At 41.7% G+C, this 20,213-nt stretch overlaps 2 protein-coding genes across 3 annotated transcripts; one reads left to right on the forward strand and one right to left on the reverse strand.

Annotated features, from left to right (window-relative positions):
* Positions 1 to 10,493: 10,493 nt before the first annotated feature.
* Positions 10,494 to 13,632, forward strand: mul3 (mitochondrial E3 ubiquitin protein ligase 3). 2 transcript variants are annotated; one of them, XM_085389634.1, is made up of 5 exons: positions 10,494 to 11,082; positions 11,511 to 11,635; positions 11,711 to 11,798; positions 11,886 to 12,006; positions 12,084 to 13,632. In XM_085389634.1, the coding sequence occupies exons 2-5, from the start codon at positions 11,519 to 11,521 to the stop codon at positions 12,574 to 12,576; spliced, it is 819 nt and encodes a 272-aa protein (XP_085245760.1). In that variant the 5' UTR covers positions 10,494 to 11,082; positions 11,511 to 11,518; the 3' UTR covers positions 12,577 to 13,632. The 2 variants fall into 2 exon arrangements, with proteins under 2 accessions (XP_085245760.1, XP_085245759.1); XM_085389633.1 differs by having other exon boundaries at positions 10,496 to 11,117.
* Positions 13,633 to 13,682: 50 nt separating this feature from the next.
* Positions 13,683 to 19,356, reverse strand: eif2b5 (eukaryotic translation initiation factor 2B, subunit 5 epsilon). The gene is made up of 16 exons (XM_085389632.1): positions 19,144 to 19,356; positions 18,795 to 18,919; positions 18,526 to 18,711; positions 18,261 to 18,438; positions 18,093 to 18,173; positions 17,931 to 18,008; positions 17,527 to 17,839; positions 17,281 to 17,426; positions 16,382 to 16,523; positions 16,205 to 16,306; positions 16,015 to 16,116; positions 15,794 to 15,884; positions 15,573 to 15,696; positions 15,332 to 15,457; positions 15,095 to 15,205; positions 13,683 to 13,937 (listed from the first exon to the last, which is right to left on the reverse strand). Exons 1-16 carry the CDS (start codon positions 19,300 to 19,302, stop codon positions 13,875 to 13,877), a joined length of 2,127 nt encoding a protein of 708 aa, XP_085245758.1. The 5' UTR covers positions 19,303 to 19,356; the 3' UTR covers positions 13,683 to 13,874.
* Between the last annotated feature and the right edge of the window lie 857 nt (positions 19,357 to 20,213).

The raw sequence follows: 20,213 nt of genomic DNA on the forward strand, positions 1-20,213 counted from the left end.
CTCCTGAAGTCTCCCTCCTCCTCCTCCTCCTCCTGCTCCCCCACCCCCTCCCACACAGGATTTACCTTGAACAGCCAACGAGTAACCAATGAAACATCACCTGTGAACGTCAGTACACGAGGGCGTTGACGCCTACAAAGAAAAAAGATTCAATTTACTGTATTTGTCGATTCAAATGAAGAAAACAATAAAAGTACTTTTAAACTGTGGCTGAACTCTCAATGCTACCGTAAAAACGGGATATGACAGAAAGAGCTTTATCCCACTTAAGAACTGTAGACTTTTGAGAGACTTGTACTTTAGTTGTATTTATATTTTTGTTTTGTCTTTTAGACTATGTCATACAGATTGGGGGCAGTCAGGGGCTGGAAGATTTTGTCAGAGGTGGGGATCCCATAGAAACTGCATCCATGGAGAAGTTAAAATACAGCAGCTTGCGTAGTACTGAATGTTTTCCTTCTGCTCTCATGATTTTTTTTTTTTTTGCATAAACTAACTAACCTGACCTTTAGGGCATCGCCAGCTGGAGGGATGGCAAAGAACTGGTAGAACTACTGTAGCAGGTGAATCCAGGCAATTTGAAACTCATATATATTTTCCACATTGCACAAGTCACAGTGACAGAGCTGCACAAAAGGATCTGTAAGGACCAATAAACAAGACTCACCAGCCTGTAATCTAACTCTGACCAAACTTAACAGCAGTTAAAATTGTGTTGCATGCTTGTAGCTTTCAAAGTGTTTCCTCTGACTTTAGTAAAGTAAGAGAGCTGCATGCAATTACCCATGTTGCATGGTTGCAGTTACTTCATTAATTATTAATGACCATTAATTATTCCCAGCATGAAGACAAAAATTAGCATATCAAAAACCAGTGCCTCCATACTTTGTTGTCATGTTTGAAAGCGGGTTTCCAACCACAACCAGCATCTTCCATTAACTTGTTTTTAACTCGATGGAGTTTGGTTGTGGTAGTTTTGAGAAAGTAAAGGATAGTAACTGATAGTCCATCAAAAATGAATAGTAAAATTATTGTCATTAAGATGACTAACAACAATGTGACACAGTCATAGAATGGGTCACTAGTTTCACTGCATTAGGACGTCACATCTGTAGCCCAACTAAGGACATGCTAGAGTCATCCACCCATCCATCCAATCATCCATCCAATCATCCATCCATCTTCTCCTGTTTATCCAATTCAGGGACCTGAAGCTTGTCCCATGGGACGAGTGGAAGGGGCAATTCTGCACTGTCACCGCTCTACCATAGGTCACTTTAGAACCATCCATGCTTGTTTTCTTAAAAAAACAAACAGAAGAGCATAAAGACATTCACATGACCTCTTTATTTACACACATAAAAATGATTTTGTTAGTTCCTGGAAATGAAGCCTGTCATAGCCGACACACTGTTCCTAGATAAGATTCAGTAAACAGTCAAAGAATAGAGCTCATATGCATGTGAATGTGATTACAGCATGCTGTATTGAATGCCCTCAAAGGATTGTAGATGAACGGTGCAGACTGAAAACATGAAGAATACTCACTGCTGGTATCAAAACCAGAGACCAAGGCCTTACTTTAAATGTGCAGACTCTTCCAGTGGCACCACATGCTTTGGAAGAAAAAGCAACATTTTGGGGCTTTTGAGTTCTGATAGGTAAGGCCTGTGGAATTTTAGAGACGATAGAAAGCTTTTTTGATTTTGAGCCTTTGGTGTTTATCAGGTTTGGGCTACGTCAGAAGCTGTGTACAGTCATGTTGCTAAACAGAAAGCTTTTCAGATAGCTCATTTGTCAGAAATGTGATGAATTATTAATACCTCTCTCATCGTAGTGACAAGTGGTTTCATTAGAGCAGTCATTTTGCCACTTTCCTAAACATGCTGACAGCAGTCGTCTTTCGTTGCTGTTGTCTTGCAAATTAAAAGCACCTTTTGTCATAAACCCCGATTCTCTGTTTCTTTTTGTTGGCTCACAGTAAAATAAGAGACATCGTACAGGTTTGTGCTATCAAGCAGTCCAACAGCATCTTGTGCAAAACCTAAACGTGACGTCAGGGTGAAATATGATGACAATCAGAATCCTCATTTGCTGCCATGAAAGCAACAATTGCTCAAAATTAAAGTGGGAGTTGGTTACTGCAGATAATTGCTATGTAAACTGCTGGCTTTAACACACAAGCTGAAACATAACTCCTCGCAAGCAGCCTGTGAGGTTCATTTAATACTGATACAGACTTAAGCTGTCAGTTAACACCTTGAATATTTAACCCAGTCAGTGATGGTAATTATAAAGATACACCAGAGTCATTAGGTTGAAATTATGATGGGCAGCAGGGAAACTAAAAGCAATATAAATCTGTTTATGAGTGCACTATGACGGAACTTTATTAATGAATCATCAGAAAGTGTGAGCACCTCTATGAAAGATGTTTTGGCAATTAGTTGATCGGGAGCATTCAGGTGTATGTTAACACAGTGCCAATGAAGAAAGACGGTAGCAAAGATCCCAGAGAAGCAACCTCGGAAGGATTATAAAGCCACTTCCAAACAATCTAAAGTCCCTAATTCTACAGTGAGCAGAGTATTTACATGTGAAAACAGACAGCTGTTAATCTACCCAGGAACCTCACAGCAGATTCACACCAAGGTCAGAGAAATGTCAAAAAAACCCAAGAGCTCCATCTCAGACTCTCTAAATGGTAAATGGCCTGTATTTGTATAGCGCTTTACTAGTCCCTAAGGACCTCAAAGCGCTTTACACATTCAGTCATCCACCCATTCACACACTGGTGATGACAAGCTACATTGTAGCCACAGCCACCCTGGGGCGCACTGACAGAGGCGAGGCTGCCGGACACTGGTCTCTGACCACCACCACCATCTGCACAAGAGCTAAAGCTTGGCTGAAATTGGATCATGAAACATGACAAAGATCTCAAGCACAACAGCAAGTCTACAAGAGACTGGCTGAAAGAGAAAACAATCAAGGTGCTGCAATGGCTATAGTCAAAGACCAGACCTCAATCTGACTGAAATGCTTGGAGAGCTGTGTATAAACCAAATCCTGTAAAATTCTGCAAACTGAAGCCGAGAAGTGGGCCAAATTTCCTTCATCATGATGTGAGAGTCATGTTATTTCTGCTAAAAGTGTCTCTATAAGCCACTGAAGCAATGTGTAAAAAACTAAGGACAGTTTTTTACACATTGCTTCAGATTTGTTTTCATTAAGGTCAAAGAGTTTGATCTTTGTTTTATTAGACCGGTTATTTTGTTTCTCATGGTTTGAGAGTCCTTCAGGTGCCTTTTGACAACCTCGGGTGGACTGTTATGTGCCTTTTACTGAGCAGTGACTTCTGTCTGGCCACTGTACCATGGTCGTCCTTCGTCGACCTTCTGGAAGGTGTTCCTCTCTCCAGAGAACAATGCTGGAGCTCTGTCAGAGAGACCATCAAGTTCTTGGTCACTTCCCTGACGAAGGTCCTTCTCTCCAATCACTCAGACTGGCCCGACGGCCAGCTCTAGGAAGAGACCTGGTGACTCCTAACTTCCTCCATTAACAGATGATAGAGGCCACTGTGCTCATTGAGAACTTCATTGCAGCAGACATTTTTCTGTACTCTTCACCAGATCTCAGTGGAAACTGCTCTCAGATCAGTGCACCTGAGTTCAAGTTTGACTGTCATGGCACAAGTTATGAATACTTATCTGCATGTTATATTTTTCTTCTTCATTAAACTTGTGTGTAATTTTGAGATGAAAAAGAATTTTGGATTAAGGCTGTAACACCACAGAATTTGGAACAAGTGAAGCGCTGTGAATACTTTCTGCATACACTGTATGTAAAAATTCTGAAATCATGGAGGATTCATTCTCTTTTTACCATGACTGCAACTACATACCAAATGGATTTGCACTAAATTGCATAAAGATATGCATGGCCCCAGAAGACGGAGAACACTATTCTGGGAATCTTCCTCTGATGTATGATTTGATGATTTGATGTGGGATTTGTTAAACAGGATGGCACAGGTGGGAAAAGTCATGACAAAGTCATGTGGGCGAGGGCACTTTGGGACACACAATCTCAATTGTAAATAATTAACACAAAGCTTTTGTTCACATTTTCTATTTAATGTCTTATACAGTAGCTTTATTTACAATTAAGGAAGCCATCTTTCCATGTTCTGTTCCCCTTTACTTTACTACAGCCTTATATTCAAAGACAGAGAGAGTTTTGGGAGGGTGGCACCAGGAGGCTGTTTCAGGTAATCAGACAAGTGCTCATTTATTGTAATGCTGTTTGGCTGGAGAACAACTGTGTGCCAGAACCGATCTGTGTGTGAAAATACTCACCTAAATAATAAATTGAACAATAAATCAGAGCATTAGTAAGTCTGTAAAAATCTTGTTTTGACTAATGAATTCTGAAGGTTCCAAAGCTACGTCCATCAAAAATCCAGCTGAAGGCCTAACAAGGGCATTGTGAGCAACACTGACATCAGCATGCAAATGAAAGCATCACCAAGACATACAACAGCTTTGCAGAGCTCTTGCATGATTGGGAATTTTTTATCACTACAAAACTGATATCACATAATTTCTGGTTATTTTAAGCGGAAATATTATAAATAGTAACAGCAGGAAATAAACAACCACACCGGCTGCCATGAAACAGTGTGTCTCCTACCAGTTCTCACTTTCCAGTGAAAGGAAAAGCCAAAGGGTGTGTGCAACTTTAAAACAAATATTAGAGGATTTAGTGATATGAAAGTAAGCAAGCAGAATTCTGGAACACTTTCTGCTCTTTAAATAAGAACTGCAACTAATCATTAGCCAAAGACGAGATTATGTCTGACTTTTTATTTTGACCGGACTGCACCATTCCTTTTTTAAAACGTCTTCATTCCCACAGAGCCAAAGCAGTTCAGGCTCACAGTTTTCATCCAGTTTTGTAACTTAATCAGTTATCTGTGCCCACTGCTGCCATGAGAGCGGTGCGGCGGTGCCACTACATCTGTTTGATTGGTGTTCCAACAATGTGAAAATTGACGTCACTTCTGCAAGATGAATGCCATTTTTCTGCTTTCAGTGGGCAGTCAAGGACAGACATACTGAAGAGGAAGCAACACCTGAATCAGGATGAGTATTAAGTACACAAATAAAGACACAAAAGAAGCTTTAAATGAAGAAATTCTTCCGCTGTATGTCATCTCTCGCCTCTCCTTGCTCTCTTTCCTCTAGCTTTTTCTGCACTGCTCTCTCCCTCTCCCTATGTGTGTGAAACTGAATGCAGAGAAAATACTTCTGTCTCGAGGAGACACATTTTCAGTTCTCTTTTCATTAACCGAAAAATAGTCTGGACACAATGCAGGAACATAAGAAACAAATGGCATGAGAAAGTATGAGTGTGCATTTAAAACAGGTGTGTATTCAGAGACAAATGTTGTTTACCAAAAGAGCATGTAGTGTTGTAATTAGCATTATGCAAAAGTGGAGAAAAAGGAAGCTAGCTCTTTGGCTGATAATTCATTAGTGGATTGGAGTGTGAATGAAGCACAGTCAGAGGCTTATCTGCTGCAGACAGGTGACCTGGCCCTCTCCAGGAAACACAAGATAAATCTGAGATCATTGACAGGTTAGAAAAGAACATGACCAAGAGAGAACAAGAGTTATTTCCTCTTAAATGGTTGCAGATTTGTAAGGAAAATGCATTTGAGTTGAGCAGCAGAGTTGAATATATGGTTTGTGCCCTGCTATAGTGGTCAGTGGGTGCCACATTTAACTGATCTGGATAGTACCCTGTGGCACAGGATAGAGCCTAGAGCAGGGGTCTCGAACTCCAGTCCTTGAGAGCTACTGCACTGCAGCTTTTAGCTACAGCCCAACTCGAACACAGCTGAATCAAATGGCTGAATTATCTCTTCAGTGTGCCATCAAGTTTGGTAAAGGCCTGGTAAGAAGCCATTCATTTAATTCAAGTGTGTTGGAACAAGGATGCATCTGAAAGCTGCCAGACAGTAGCTCTCGAGGACCGAAATTGGAGACCTGGCCTAGAGCCATCTTCAAACTGAAGGCCAACAGGGGGTGACAGAAACAGGCTGCAAAGTGGGCATCCCAAGAAAAAGTCACCACAAGAAGTTTACTCACCCTGTCAGCCCTTGGGCAGTTGTCTATAGATTTGCAGTCAAGGTTTGCAGGATGATATGGCTCTCTATCCAGACAATCTCCGGTCTCATAGGCCCATCAGGTGTCAACAACATGAGCACTGGAACCTGATGGGCCAGATTCTGCCTATGGTGTTAGAACAGTAGGGTGAAAGTGTGGAGAAGACGTGGAGAATGCTTTTCTGATGGATACACTGATAGAGCGCAGACTTGTCACAAAAAAGGCTTGTCATCATTGGAGGCAATCTAAATCCAGAGGATTATCGAAAACGAGATTCTGCAACTAGCGGTAATCCCACATCTCCACAGTCTGTGTCTGAACTCTATCCTTCAAGATGAAAATGACCCCACAGACTGGGGTTTATCAGAGACTACTTCCAGAATTTGGGAGTGGGGAGGATGTTAATGACCTTAACCATGCTGAACAGTGGTTGGATCAGCTTGGGCCTGCTGTTTCTACCAGATTAACCAACACAAACACAGAAAGAAGCCATCTATGTTCTCTGTGAACGACCATCTTTGAATAGACGGAGTGGTTTACGACACCAACTCTCTGCCACTTACAATCCAGGTTTGAGATCCCTTCCCAGGCGCCTTAATGCCCACTCATATCTTACATCAGTTGATCTCAATGGATCACATGGTAGGGTGAGGCAAGGTCTGACAATGGTTTCACCCCAAACCTCTGCTGATAATGACCCACACCCTCTTTCACACCTTGGCTCATGTGATGAGGCACGTGATCAACAGTGGGGCAACGACCCTATTAAGGGACAACTTCCACCAGGGTTAAAATCTGGGACTTTCGTCCTAGAACTGAAGAAGCTTCTGAGATGAGAGGTCAAACGTCTCCAAGAAACTTAAAAAAGTCAGGTTGCTTTTCTTTCCAACCTGCTTATATAAGCATGCTCTGGATGACTGAGAACTCACACAGACGTAGTGACCAAACACAAACTTTATTCATTTTTCTACCACGTTTATGTATATGCAACCAGTAATGAGAAGAGGTACAGTGTTTCAGCCTCCCAAATCCATCATGGCTCATGTCTGCAAATCTCCAGGCATGACTGCATCATTGAAATTGGCAGCATTAATCAGTATAACACCACCACAACAAGCAGTAGTAAACATTTGAAGTTGTGTGAAGGACAAGCTGTCTTCTCAGAGAACAAGGCATGAAAAAAACACAGCAGGGCTTTTACAGGAAATGTAACTGATAAAAATCCAGTAAAAGTAGTGGGATGCACGGGAACAAGTTGTAAATTTTGAATTTGCAGTTAAAGAGGATTTTTGTCTTTATGTTTGATTTGAACCCAAAACAAGTAAGTCTAAGCTGTCATCCACAAAGTCAAAATTGTCTTATTTCTTGTCTGTTTATAATCTTGACCTCTCCTAGTCCTGCTGCAAGTCTGTAAAACCCACTGACAGACTCTATGTCCATCAGTATTTGGTCATATAAATAAACCTGACTTTACATGACTAATTATGGGCATTTCATTACCCATCAACAGATTTGAGTTAATGTCACTATATAGTAGAATTATTATCAGTACTAATTGGACACTTTATTAGGTACACCTTACTAGCACTAGATTGAACCGCCTTTTGCCTTCAAAACTGCCTTAATTCTTAATAGAAAAAAAAGATTGAACAAGAAGCTTTGAACATAGAAACATAATGACAATAGAAGGATTCTTCTTCTTCTCATTTGTTGGAGGCGTAGTTTTAATGTTTTATTCTGTGTGTGTATTCTGCATGGCAAGGGAGTTGGACCCAGTAAGGCCTTTCCCAGCAAGCTATAACCGGTGAAAAAAAATATTTCTGTGACGGCTGGTGCTAGGGCATCTATTTCAAGACTGCTGCACCTGCACCTGAGCATGTGATATATAAGTGGGACTTGTAGCCTGGGTTTAGTTTTTAGCTTTGAAAATCCCCTGGGATTGTCTTATTGTAAATAAATGATGTTATTTGCTACTCTTGACTCATTGCCTACCACCGCCCTTTGATTTTTTCTAAACTTTCTTTCTCCTTTTCCTTGATTACACATCCGGTCCATATTTACATGACAGAATCAATCACACAACTTCTGCAGATTTATCAGCTGTGTATAATCTGTATCGCCTGTTCCACCACATCCCAAAGATGCTCGATTGGATTGAGATCTGGTGACTGTGGAGCCGCTGTCATGTTCAAGAAACCAGCTTGAGATCATGTGATATGGTGTGTTATCCTATTTATCCTACCTATCAGAACATGGGTACACTGTGGTAAAAAAGAGATGAACATGACCAGCAACAATAGGTAGGCTGTGTGCTCTCTTGGTAATTAGGGTCCCAAAGTGTGCCAAGAAAATATCTCTCACACCATTGCACCACGACCAGCAGCCTAAACCACTGATTCAAAGCAGGATGAATCTGCCTTTTCATGTCGTTTACTCCAAATTCTGACCCTACCATCCAAATGTCATCAGGCAACATTTTTCCAATCCCATGTGAACTGCAGCCTCCGTTTCCTGAGTGGTGCCTGATGTGGTCTTCTGCTGCTGTACCTCATCGGCTTCATGGTTCAACAAGTGGGTTCAGAGATGCTTTTCTTCATACCTCATACTTGGTAAAAGTACAGACATTCTGTACTTAAGTTGAAGTGCAAATACTACTGTTAAAAAATACTCCAGTAAAATTTGAAATATTGATCCATATTCTTTAGTCAAGTAAAAATAAAAAAGTACTGGTATCATTTTAGAAATGAGCTTCCTCCGAAGGGTGGCTGGTGTCTCCCTTAGAGATAGGGTGAGAGGTTCAGCCATCCGGGAGGGGCTCAGAGTAGAGCAGCTGCTCCTCCACATCGTAAGGAGCCAGCTGAGGTGGTTCGGGCATCTGACAAGGATGCCTCCTGGGTGAGGTGTTCCGGGCATGTCCCACCGGGAGGAGGCCCTGGGGATGACCCAGGACACGCTGGAGAGATTATATTTCTCGGCTGGCCTAAGAACGCCTTGGTGTTCCCCCGGATAAGCTGGAGGAGGTGGCTGAGGAGAGGGAGGTCTGGGCTTCTCTGCTTGGGCTGCTGCCCCCGCAACCCGGTCCCGGATAAAGTGGAAGAAGATGAATGGATCATTTTAGAGGAGAGGGTGACTTTGCCTATAAACATAAAAGTGTGTACAGTCAGGAGTTAAAGAGGGGCTTTATCAGGTGGGGAACTTTAAAATCGGTTGTAATGGCTCAGTGTGGGAAAAGAATCATATGTCACAATAATTTCTACTGAGAGCTCGAGTAGATTTTCTTAGTTTACAGGCTGTGATGAGCTGACCTACCGCTCTCTGTGCATGTACACAACTTAATTCAGCCAGATGTGAGCAGATGCTTCATGTGTTGTCCTGGCTGATTTCCATCCTCTACACTGACAGTACACCGTTTATGTTGGGTTTTTTCTAGAACATATAAAGTTGGTATGAAGTCAATGGATCTAAGCATCATCAGCTAAAATCTATATGAATCTCTGCTACTGTTCATGTAACCTAACTCTGTTCTTTACTTTAAGCATCACAGTACAGCAAACTAACCTGTTTATACTGCACTAACCTCCTGAGGATTTTCATGCAGCCTTTAGATAACACATCAGTCTACCTCAGTTTGTTTTGCAGCAGATTTCACAACATAAAAAACAGACCCAATCTTGATTTATAAACATGAGGACTTAGAGCTTACTTAGTGCCTTACTTATGTAAGCTTAGCTTAAATTTTCTAGTTAATCAAACACCACTGATCAGTCCTTATCTTTAAATCTAACCTCCTCTTCCTCTCCTGCTGCCTTTCTTATCTTTCTCCATCTCTGACTGAAGTTAGTTCTCTGTCTTTTCTCTCCCTGTGAAATACAGCAGCTAGACCTTCAGCTAGCAACACACTGAGACAAACCACACAGTTTATGTGTTTTCTGATGTTTGTTGATTTCTATGTCGCACATAGAATTGTAACATTTGAAATTACACTTGAAACAAGTAATCAGAAAAAACACTACTCAAGTACAGATACCTGAAAACTGCACTTAAGATCAGTAAATATTTGTAATTCATTACTTCCCACCTCTGTTCCTTGGTTGGTTACAAGTGGTTATTTGAGTTACTATTTCCTTATTGTCAACTCAAAGCAGTCTGGCCATTCTCCACTGAGGGTCTTTTTCCAGTACTTAAAACACCTCTCCTCCCCACTCTGATGCTTGGTATCAACTTCAGCAGGTGATCTTAACCATGTCTGCACACCTAAATCCATTGGGTTGCTGCTATGTGTTTGGCTGATGTTAATGAGCACTTGTACAACTGTGAATATCAAAATGTAGTTTTAATGACACAGGAGAGCTTTGATAGGTGCATCTGATTTTCTTTTTTTCAAAGCTCTCAACAATAACGATGTAGAACAAAATATAAATCATACAAGCAACAGTACAAATTCTCAGAAAGTACATAAGTAATAAGTAAATAAAAACTATATAATAAACCTTTCAGTCAGAGGTGAAGCTGATACATGTATCTGTGTACAGCTTTAACACTGCAAGGTTTTTTGGACCCCAGGAAGAATAATGCTGAGTTTAACTAATATGATTACATGTACATTTTCCACGAAGGTTTGAAAAACGTTAAATTTAATGGAATCTGGTCAAATGAAATTTACCTGATTGGTAAGTTTATACCAGGCATACCAATCCTTTGATTTTCTATATTTCAGGTTTTTGTTTTGTTTTTTTTGTTTTTAGCCTAATAAACTAACCACATATGCCGTGCTGCCACGAAGCGGTCAAACGGCATGATTGCAAAAAAAATCCGCTCACATTCTATTGGTTAATTAAACGTGACGTAACCCGGTAAAAACGGAAGTGTTGACGAAGTAACTGACAGCTTTTGTTTTCTGTTCCTTCAATAGGCAAGTGTGGCTCTTTTACTTGGTAGTTTTAACAGGTAAGCTTTGTGTTACTTCTCCGCAATTTTATGTAATGACAGTGCAGCATTACAAGATGTTTATAGGCACACTGCGAAGGCAGCGATGTCATAAAAGAGAGACACGACAGTCAACCAGCACTGAACTGGAGTAATCCTGTAGAAGTAAAGATGCTGATAAAATGATATCTCGCAGTGGGGCTTTAAAACCAAAGTCACCGAACATTTTCAGAGGTTTTGACTGTTTAGTGCTGTTTAGTTTTTCTGTGTTGACGAACTTTACAACCTCGAAATAACTTCCTGGACCCGTTTCGTTAAGGTCGGGGTTGCCAGGTGCAACAGTGACACTGCTCGTCACTAGTTCACTGGAAGCTGTTTCCTTTCCACTCAGCTGTGTGTGATTTCTCCTCACAGCTACAGATATGAGCGACCTTCCCGTGAACCCTCTGGTTCTGATTGGTATCGGGTCCAGTTTTGCCTTCTCCGGCCTGTTTTATCACCTGTACAAAGAGAAGAAGAGAGAGTTGAAAGCGCTAAAGGCAAGTGACATGTCTGCTGTAAACCTTAAATACAGTCTGACCTTTATCATTCAAGTCAATCTTCTCCATTTTTAGGAAATCCCTGTTTTCAGACCAGATGAAAATTTGGTCAGGGTGCTTAATGCCACTCCCCACAGGCGGCTCCAGTATGTTGCTGTTGAAGGTAGAAATATGTCAACACACTGAATGAGCTCAGTCCTGGAGAGAGAGTTTTAAGAAGACTAATGATTTCCTACATGTCTGGTTTAAGGTCAGGTCCAGGCAGACGGGGAGCCTCTGACCAGCCAGTTCATCCCACGATGCTACGGTGTGATTCAGAAGATTGTTACAGTGGAGCATTGGAAATACTGGGACTCCAGTGCTGCGAAATGGTGAATACCACTAAATAATACACCACAAATGTCTTTTTATTAATCTTCTGCTCTACTGAGAATGCATTCTCTTACAGGAACACCCGGATAGGGTGCAAAAAAGAGAGCAACAACTCTGTGCCCTTCAGTCTGATCAGCCCAGACGCCTACATCTCTGATGCAAGTGTGAGGGTGCACAACCCTTTAGAGGCCTCCGGCTGCTTTCTGGAAAGGGTTTATTACAAAATCAGAAATGCTGAGGAGGACCTTGTGAACTCATTGCTGCAAACCGTGGGTGGGGAGAAACCAGTGTCGAAGGAGGAGACGGAGGAAATGCTGCGCGTGGAGACCACCATGACGGGGTTCGGCGAGGTGGTGCTGGAGCGAGGCCAGGTGATGAGGCTACAGGCCCCAAAGGGTGGCCGCAAATACATCCTGGTGCCCACTGACCACAATAGCTTTTTGGACAGCCACAGGTCGTCAGCCGCCATGTGGAAGGCGCTGTCTGCCTTTACTGGGATAACTGGAACTGTAGTTCTGGCCTGTGTCATTCGTCGCTTGATGGATAAGCGAGACGAACGATCAAATTAGGGCAGAAGACGAAGGGTTTGGTGCAGGTTTTACTGGTTGCTAAAGTTGTGTCACAGCCTTTTCAATGCCTTTGGTGTTCTTTCATAGATTCTTTAACAAACTCTCAGTGCTGACATAATTCTCTTGCATATTTTGAGTAGTTACAACGCTCACGGGCCGTTTCCTGTCATGTTCCAAGGCAAGCTTAGGGATTTCCAATCATGACCATGGGGGTGAAAAATTAGACACACTGGTGCGAATTAAACTTTTCTTAATACACATAAACAAAACTGTAAATGTAACATCAGTAAAACAAAAAGAAGCCAAATTCATACTAGTTCTGCATTTTAAAATGCATTGGTTTTATATTTTGAAGTATTTTGTCCCTCCCAGCCACCGTACTGAGCTGGATACTTCACAGACCTGCTAAATGAAAATTGTAATAAGTGTTCTCTAAGTTAATTAGATAAAGATTCAGTTCAGAAGCGTGTAAACATGCTTAAAGAGGAGTTAAAGACTGGTTTGGTTTGTTAAAGGCAGGCTGAAACCTGTGCGCTACTGTGAATTTTTTGCTTTTTGTGATGTTTCATGTAACATTATCTTAATCAAAACTGACGTTTTATTTTTGTTATAAAATTGTATTTTTCTAATTAATTGAGATTAAATTAAGTGTAATTTTACTCTTGGGTTGTTAACACACACACTATACATTCAAGCTGTTATTTATAATGATTGCAGTTTATGCTTTACTTTTACTGTTGGTGCATTCCTTATGCAAACTCTGTCCACTCCTGACCATGAACTCATTCCACCTCCACCATAAAGAGGCTTCAAGTATCTATAATACAGCTTATGGTCAAAAGTAAAGAAGTGTATCCTTCCATGCATCTTCTACATCCTTGCACAGAGCAGCCAAGATGGAAGGAAGCATGTTCGCATAAAGAGAAGCGTTCTCTGAATCTGCCCAGAGAATTAATGAAATGTTTCATTTTCGTCAAATGTTGACAGATGAGACAGGAAGGCTTGAAATCTTATTATACTACAGTCTCCTACCTCTTGGATACTTTCCTTCTGTTCTGTTTTTAAAGTGAACAATCAGTTTCATTAAATAAAAAAAAATGACACAGTTGTCTGTTAAAACTTTTATTCCAAGCAGACCACAGGTCCTTTATTTGGATATTGACATTCACACCAGCCTTTACACGGCGTGGCATAATGTGATTAAAATATGTCCCCTTCAGCTACGCAGAGCACGTCCAGATGGTAACTAGATGCAGAAGCGTAAGAGTTCACCTTGTCATAACTTAAACTGCTCATCATTACTCTCCATCCTCCTCCGAAGACTCCTCAGCCTCTTCCAACCACTGGATGAACTTCTGCAGCTGTTTGAGATAAATAGATAAATTGTTGTTAGAAACCATGAAACTGCTGCAGAGGCCGTGAATGTAAAGCTATACTCAGGCTCAAATGTGAGTACATGAGGAAAGAATATATATAGCAGTTTATAGGCTGTTTCTCAAACATACGTACAGCACCCTTTTTTCTGTTTTCTATCCAGATGATCCCACACGGCTTCAATAATGTTAGATCTGGGCTCTGGGAAGGCCAGCCCATCATAATGATAGTGTTTCACTACATGTTTTTGTATCCAGGTGTGCATACACAATTGTCGCAGGTGTGTTTTTACTGCTTTGGTCGTGTATTTGGGATCATTATCATGGTGAAAGATGAAGTTGTTGCCAATCAGATGCTACTGTATTAGGAATCAAATCTGAGAGTATTTTGACAAGATCCCCAACACCACTGGGAGCAATGCATCTCCAAACCATGAATGAGCCTCCACACTGTAATACAGATGGCTGCAGACACTGTTGTACCTCCATACATACTGTCAACAACGTGAACCAGAAAGTTTCAAATTTGCATTCATCAGTCTGTAAGATCTGTCACCAATAATTTTCAGAGCACTTCTTGTGTAATTTGGCAAACCTCAGACTTGTCTCCCTGTTTCACTTCCTTAAGAGTGGCTTCTTGACAGCCACTTTCCTACTGACAGTTTCCTATGAGGCTTCATGAACAGTAGATGGATCGACTAAAGGTTCTCTCAGTCACATCTTTGCAGGATATATATATAAATTTAAAATTGGTTCTTTGGTCTGCTATGTGTAAACAGCACTGGTTTATAGTTAGATGCCGTCATAGGTTGGTGTTAAGTGGCTTAACAGACAAAACGAATTCCTCTGAAAAAGATCAGTTACAAGGACTGGACTAAAAGTGAGTGAAAAAGAAGCCAATGTCCAAAGAAAAACTGAAAGAGTTTCAGAAAGCCTGGAGAATTAAAATATTACAGGAATGTCTGGGCCTCTTGGAAACAAAATATAAAAAAAATGGGGGGTAGCTCGACTGTACATTTGCACAGTACTGTAATTCCTTTCTTTACATATACATACATTTACACTAAACCTGTTCATAATGTGAATACTGAGCTTAAACTTTGTTGCTGCTCTGTGCTGTCTCCTGTAGTTCACACTGTACTTACCCCTTGGTTTTTGCGGAGCTGTCTGCTTTTGTCACTGGTGGCTCCCTGAGAGAACCAGCGCAGTATCATTTCCTCCTCCAAGATTTCCAGCTCGTACATATTCATGAGGACCTGAGTTACAAACAAAGCAGCATATTCATCCTCATCCTAACAGGCTGGATAAAGACACAGCAAACAATTCAAACCATTGATTTTAACAATGCAGTTTTGCACGTATAAGTGCTCATTGCTCCTGACCTTGACCATAGCAGCCCAGTGGCTCTCCTGCTCCAGGAAGTGTTCCTCAAAGGCAGACAGGCAGTCTAGATGGTCCTGTGCTCTCTTCACATAATTCTTAAACACTGGCGCCCATTTCTTCAATAGCTGACAGCAGCACAAAGAAAAAGAAAAAAAGAAATGGAAAATAATTAAGTTTTTTGGGTTTTTTCTGAGCTTCTGTTTTGTCATATTAAAAGTAATAGACTTGTATCTTATTCACCGGCAGAAGCAGAGTAACGTATTGTGAAGGGGTGAGATGTGTGCCCTGCTGCTGGAAAGGGTACTCCAGTACCACTCGGGTTAAAATCTGCATCACCTCTTTCAGACTGATATTGTAGGCATACCTGGAAAAGGGAGGTTGGAGGGGGATTGGGAAATGTCAAACTAAGCAACAATCACTGCAAAGACGAGCAACACAGGTGTGAGTCAGTTCCCCCTTACTTTAGAGAGTTGATCTCAAGTACGAGGTTGTCACAGCTGATGTTCTCCTCCAAACCTCTCTGCAGGGTCCCGAGCACCTCCATGTGGAAGACTACATAAGAGAAAAAAACATGTATTAGTATTATTATTCGTTTTGCAGTTTGTGTTGTCATTTTCGGGCCAGGAGGGGGCAGTATGAGAGTTCCACATGCAGGCTAGCTAAATGAGACATGCCCTCTCACCTTTGACATCGTCCATCTCAGGGGAAGGAATCACCGGGTCATCGGGGTCATCAGTGTCGCTGTCTTCACTGTCACTCTCAGGGTCTGGATTCAACACCAAGCCTGGGAACACACAAAAACAAGCATGCTGGGACTTCAGCTGAAGCATCATGGGAAATGCCAGTTCCATGACGATGAACTGCTGCTCTACCCCAGAGACACTGCGACAGCTCCTCTTCCTCTGTGTCATCCAGACTGCTGGCCTTCCAGATGTAGCCTTTTCCTTCTGCTCCAACTTCTGCAGGATTGAAAACTGGAAGACAGGAGAACATTCACATCAAGCAGCTTGATAACATATAAACTGATCTAATACAGACTTAATACACACCTTTCTGTTTGGTTTTGTCCGATCTTTGGCCAACCTCAGCATCATCACTGAGGAATTCATCGTCATCCTCCTCTTCCTCCTCTGGATGGTGCATAGACACCACGGTGCCTTCTGGGAGAGAGATGTTTGGTCCAATTACCACCTGTAAAACAGTTCATAGAAACATTCAAATACGCAGATACTGCAAATCTGACTTTATATCTGATGACGTTTTACAAGACGATCACTGAATGCACGTCCCTGATTTCATGCATTGAACTAAGATCGTGTACAAATAGCTATATATTTGTACTACTACTGTGGGTAATTACTTTTGCAGCAGGAAGGTGCAAAGGAGCAACAGCCAGCAGACTGTAAGCCAAATCTGAAACCCTGTTTCCAGTTTGATTAAGACTAGTAAAATCATTCTCTTTTAGCGTAAATCAAAGCTACTTTTGGACATAAAAAAAAGAACACAGAAGACTAAATATGAAGGACACAGGCAACCAACTGATTGGCTGAACTTTGCACAGATGCTAAAACCAAAATTCTTCTATCAGTATTGCTCAATATCTGACATAGTGTGGCATTGCAGTGGATATATGTCAGATTATTTTTTGCCCAGATTTGTGGCATCTCTACTAGACTCCAGAGGGTCACAGCTACTACACTAAATCCAGTTAAGAACCAGATATTTGCTGCAGTTATATTTCTGCAATAACAAGCCATTTTAGATCCTTTCACAGTTTTTGTCAAATCTGCTTATGTTTTCTCTAAAAAGGAGCAAAGAAATGTCAAGAAAAATGGAAAATTTGCCAGTCAAAATGCAATATCCTTAAACGCCTTTAAAATGCAACATCAATTTGCCACCAGACAGAGTTTGCTTTGCAATCGGATATAAAAGATGATGTGGAGCTTACATCATATGCTAGAACACACTGTTTCTTAAGAGTCACGCCCTCTTTGACCTCAGCCTTGTTGCAGATGACAGACTGGATGATCTCCACATTACTGGCAATGTGAACATGATTCCAGATGTAGGCATGATCCAGGACTACATTGTCACCTATTGCAGTGAACCAATAAAAAAAGAAAAATGTTAACTACACTTCTATAACTTAAAAATTGAAGCACTGAGTTTGAGTGGTGCTGGCCAGAGAGCTCACCTATGATGCAGTTGTCACCAATGACACTGTTCGAGATGTAACAGTTGGCACCGATGCTGGTATCACAGCCGATAAGAACGTTCTCCTCCATCTGGCTGCCATGGCCCAGGCTGACACCAGACGCCCTGTAGACATTGTGGCGAGAGTATGTGCAGCTATGTCCCTCCTGGTCTGTGAAGTTGGCTTCGGGGGTCAGGGGATAGACCCACCGCCGCACAAGGTCAGACGACACTGAGTCATACATTAGAAGGTTCGACACTCGGACACCATATCCGTCCTGTGTGACATGCACATGGATCTGGTTGCCCAGAATCTAAACAAAGAAAATGAACAAGGGTCAGAAATGCTCTAAATATTTTTTGTGGCATTATTCAAATTTCAGCATAATAATGCTTCCATAGTACCTCTTCATTGACCAAAAGCCCTCTAACAAAGTCATCTCTAGTTTGGTAGTCAAAATTGTCAGTGAAAAGCTCAGCAACCTGAAAAAATGACATCAAAAACAACAATGTTACTGCAGCCAACAATGACAGTTAAATATTTCCCCTGTGTGGACCAAAACCAACCTGCGGGGAGCAGATACTGATGTGGCTGTCCAGGAGGTCATGTCTGATTTCAAATTCCTCACTTCCACTGTGGAAAATATTCTGCAAGTACGACAAAGACTCAAAAAGTCAATCGAACCCCAAAATGCATCAAAGATATAACAGACTGCCAAAGATAAAACTGTTTACCATTGGAAACTGTAGCTTCTTGAGCCCTTGTGTCTTCTGATAGTGTAAAATCTGCTGGCTCTTGCTGTCCACTGCCACAATGACGTCGTCTTCCTCACAACGAGACCTGTGACCCGGCGACGATTCTTTAAAGATCATGGTCATCACTGAGATGTTCTTGTCCATCTTTCGGCGATGCCTTAAGTGCACAAAAACACAGCCTTGTGGAAACACTTAGATCAACACCATTTCTCATGTAGAAAAAGGCTGGCCGGTGGACTTTTACCTGTGCTCCTGCAGAGCCTGGCTGATATCAATATTGGATACCACATCTCCGTAAACCAATATAAAGTCTGAGCGCACCAGGGACTTTGCATCAACATCCCGTAGCACATCCCCAAGGGAGCGGTACAGGTCCGAAGTAATGATGTGGACTGTGTTTGGAGAACTGGGTCGACACCACTTTGATTTCCTGTCAGACACAATATTCATAAGTTTTAATACAATAAGCTTCAGAAAACAAAAGCTCACACACACAGTAGCAGGGAAACTCACTGCAAGTGCGCCTTGATTTTACTGGCCATCCAGCAGCAGAATACAAATGTTTCCTGCACTCCAGTAGAAGTGAGGAACTCCAAGGTGTAGTCGATCATGGCAACGTTACCCAGCGGCAGCAGCGCCTGTCATCAATGAAAATCTGACAGTTAAGTGGAGCTAAACAATCCCGAGACTCGCGTGATTCTCTCATTTTAGCAACTACTGTACAGACAGCATCAAGCACGAGTTCAAATTTTGTTTGATTAAATGCTTTCATCATCCGTATGAGTGATGCCCTGTCACTGTTTACAGCATGGACACAAGCTAGCCTCCATTAGCATTTTGGTTAGCTTAGCTCACTGCCTACCCGCGGCTGGTCTTTGGTCACTGGGAAAAACCTCCGGTTGAAGCTGTCAGCGACTAAAACCGCCTGCAGCGGCTGTTCCTCTTCCTCCTGGTCTCCTGCACCTTTTCTACATGAAAGACCAGACGCCGACCGACTTTGTTTCCCCCCCTTACTAGCCATGTTTGACTCCCAGGTAGTAAGTACCAAACGCTTTCGTCAGACACAGCTACGGCAGCTGTAGCGGGACAATTCTGTGGTAGACAATCCCCGCGAGAGCGCGTGTGTGAAGAAAATTACAGTTTAATTTTCGTGGGTCACATACACATGTGGCCGCACATGTATGAATAACGCATGTATGATAACAGTGCCAAACAGCAAAGTTGAAACAACACCACTTCCATATATATATATATATATATATATATATATATATATATATATATATATATATATATATATATATATATTCCTTACTGATTTCACTCAGGCCTGTCCACGGTGCTCACCGCTTCTCGCCCTAAGGTAGCAGAGTTCCGTTGATGGAACCAGATGTGCAGCCTACCAGTTCCAGATGCAGTAATGCACCCTCATAAACCTGATTGGAAAATCAGGTTTGTGAACTGAGTACTGATGTTTTCTTTTCCAAAAAGAACTTCGAAATCTCGATTAGTCTGACCACAAAACAGTTTTTTTTTTTCACTATGTCTCACTCAATTTCAAAAGAGCTGTGGCCGCAAGAAGATGATCGCATTTTCACCTGAGTTTGTGGATGGCAGTGATTTCCATGACAGAATCATGCCTGTTTTTAATGCAGTGCCACTGGCTCAGAGTGCAGTCCCACAATTCTCTGTTTCTTGATATTATGTGTTGTAGATGATTCAAAGCCATTGGGATGAAAATTATTATGAAACTGTTTCACAATTTATAGTTGTTTTTTTTTACATAGTGGTGAACCTCTGCCCACCTTTACTTGAGAAGCTTTGCCCCTCTAAGATGCTCTTTTTATTTCCAGTCCTGTTAATGACCTGTTCCCAGCTAACTTAATTAGTTCCAAAATGTTCCTCTACCCGTTTCTTTTCAGTGCCACCTAC

Source organism: Rhamphochromis longiceps, linkage group LG18, assembly GCF_057381845.1.
Source record: "Rhamphochromis longiceps isolate RC_006_pf linkage group LG18, R_longiceps_female_GT1.1, whole genome shotgun sequence".
In the NCBI taxonomy this organism is placed as follows: domain Eukaryota; kingdom Metazoa; phylum Chordata; class Actinopteri; order Cichliformes; family Cichlidae; genus Rhamphochromis; species Rhamphochromis longiceps.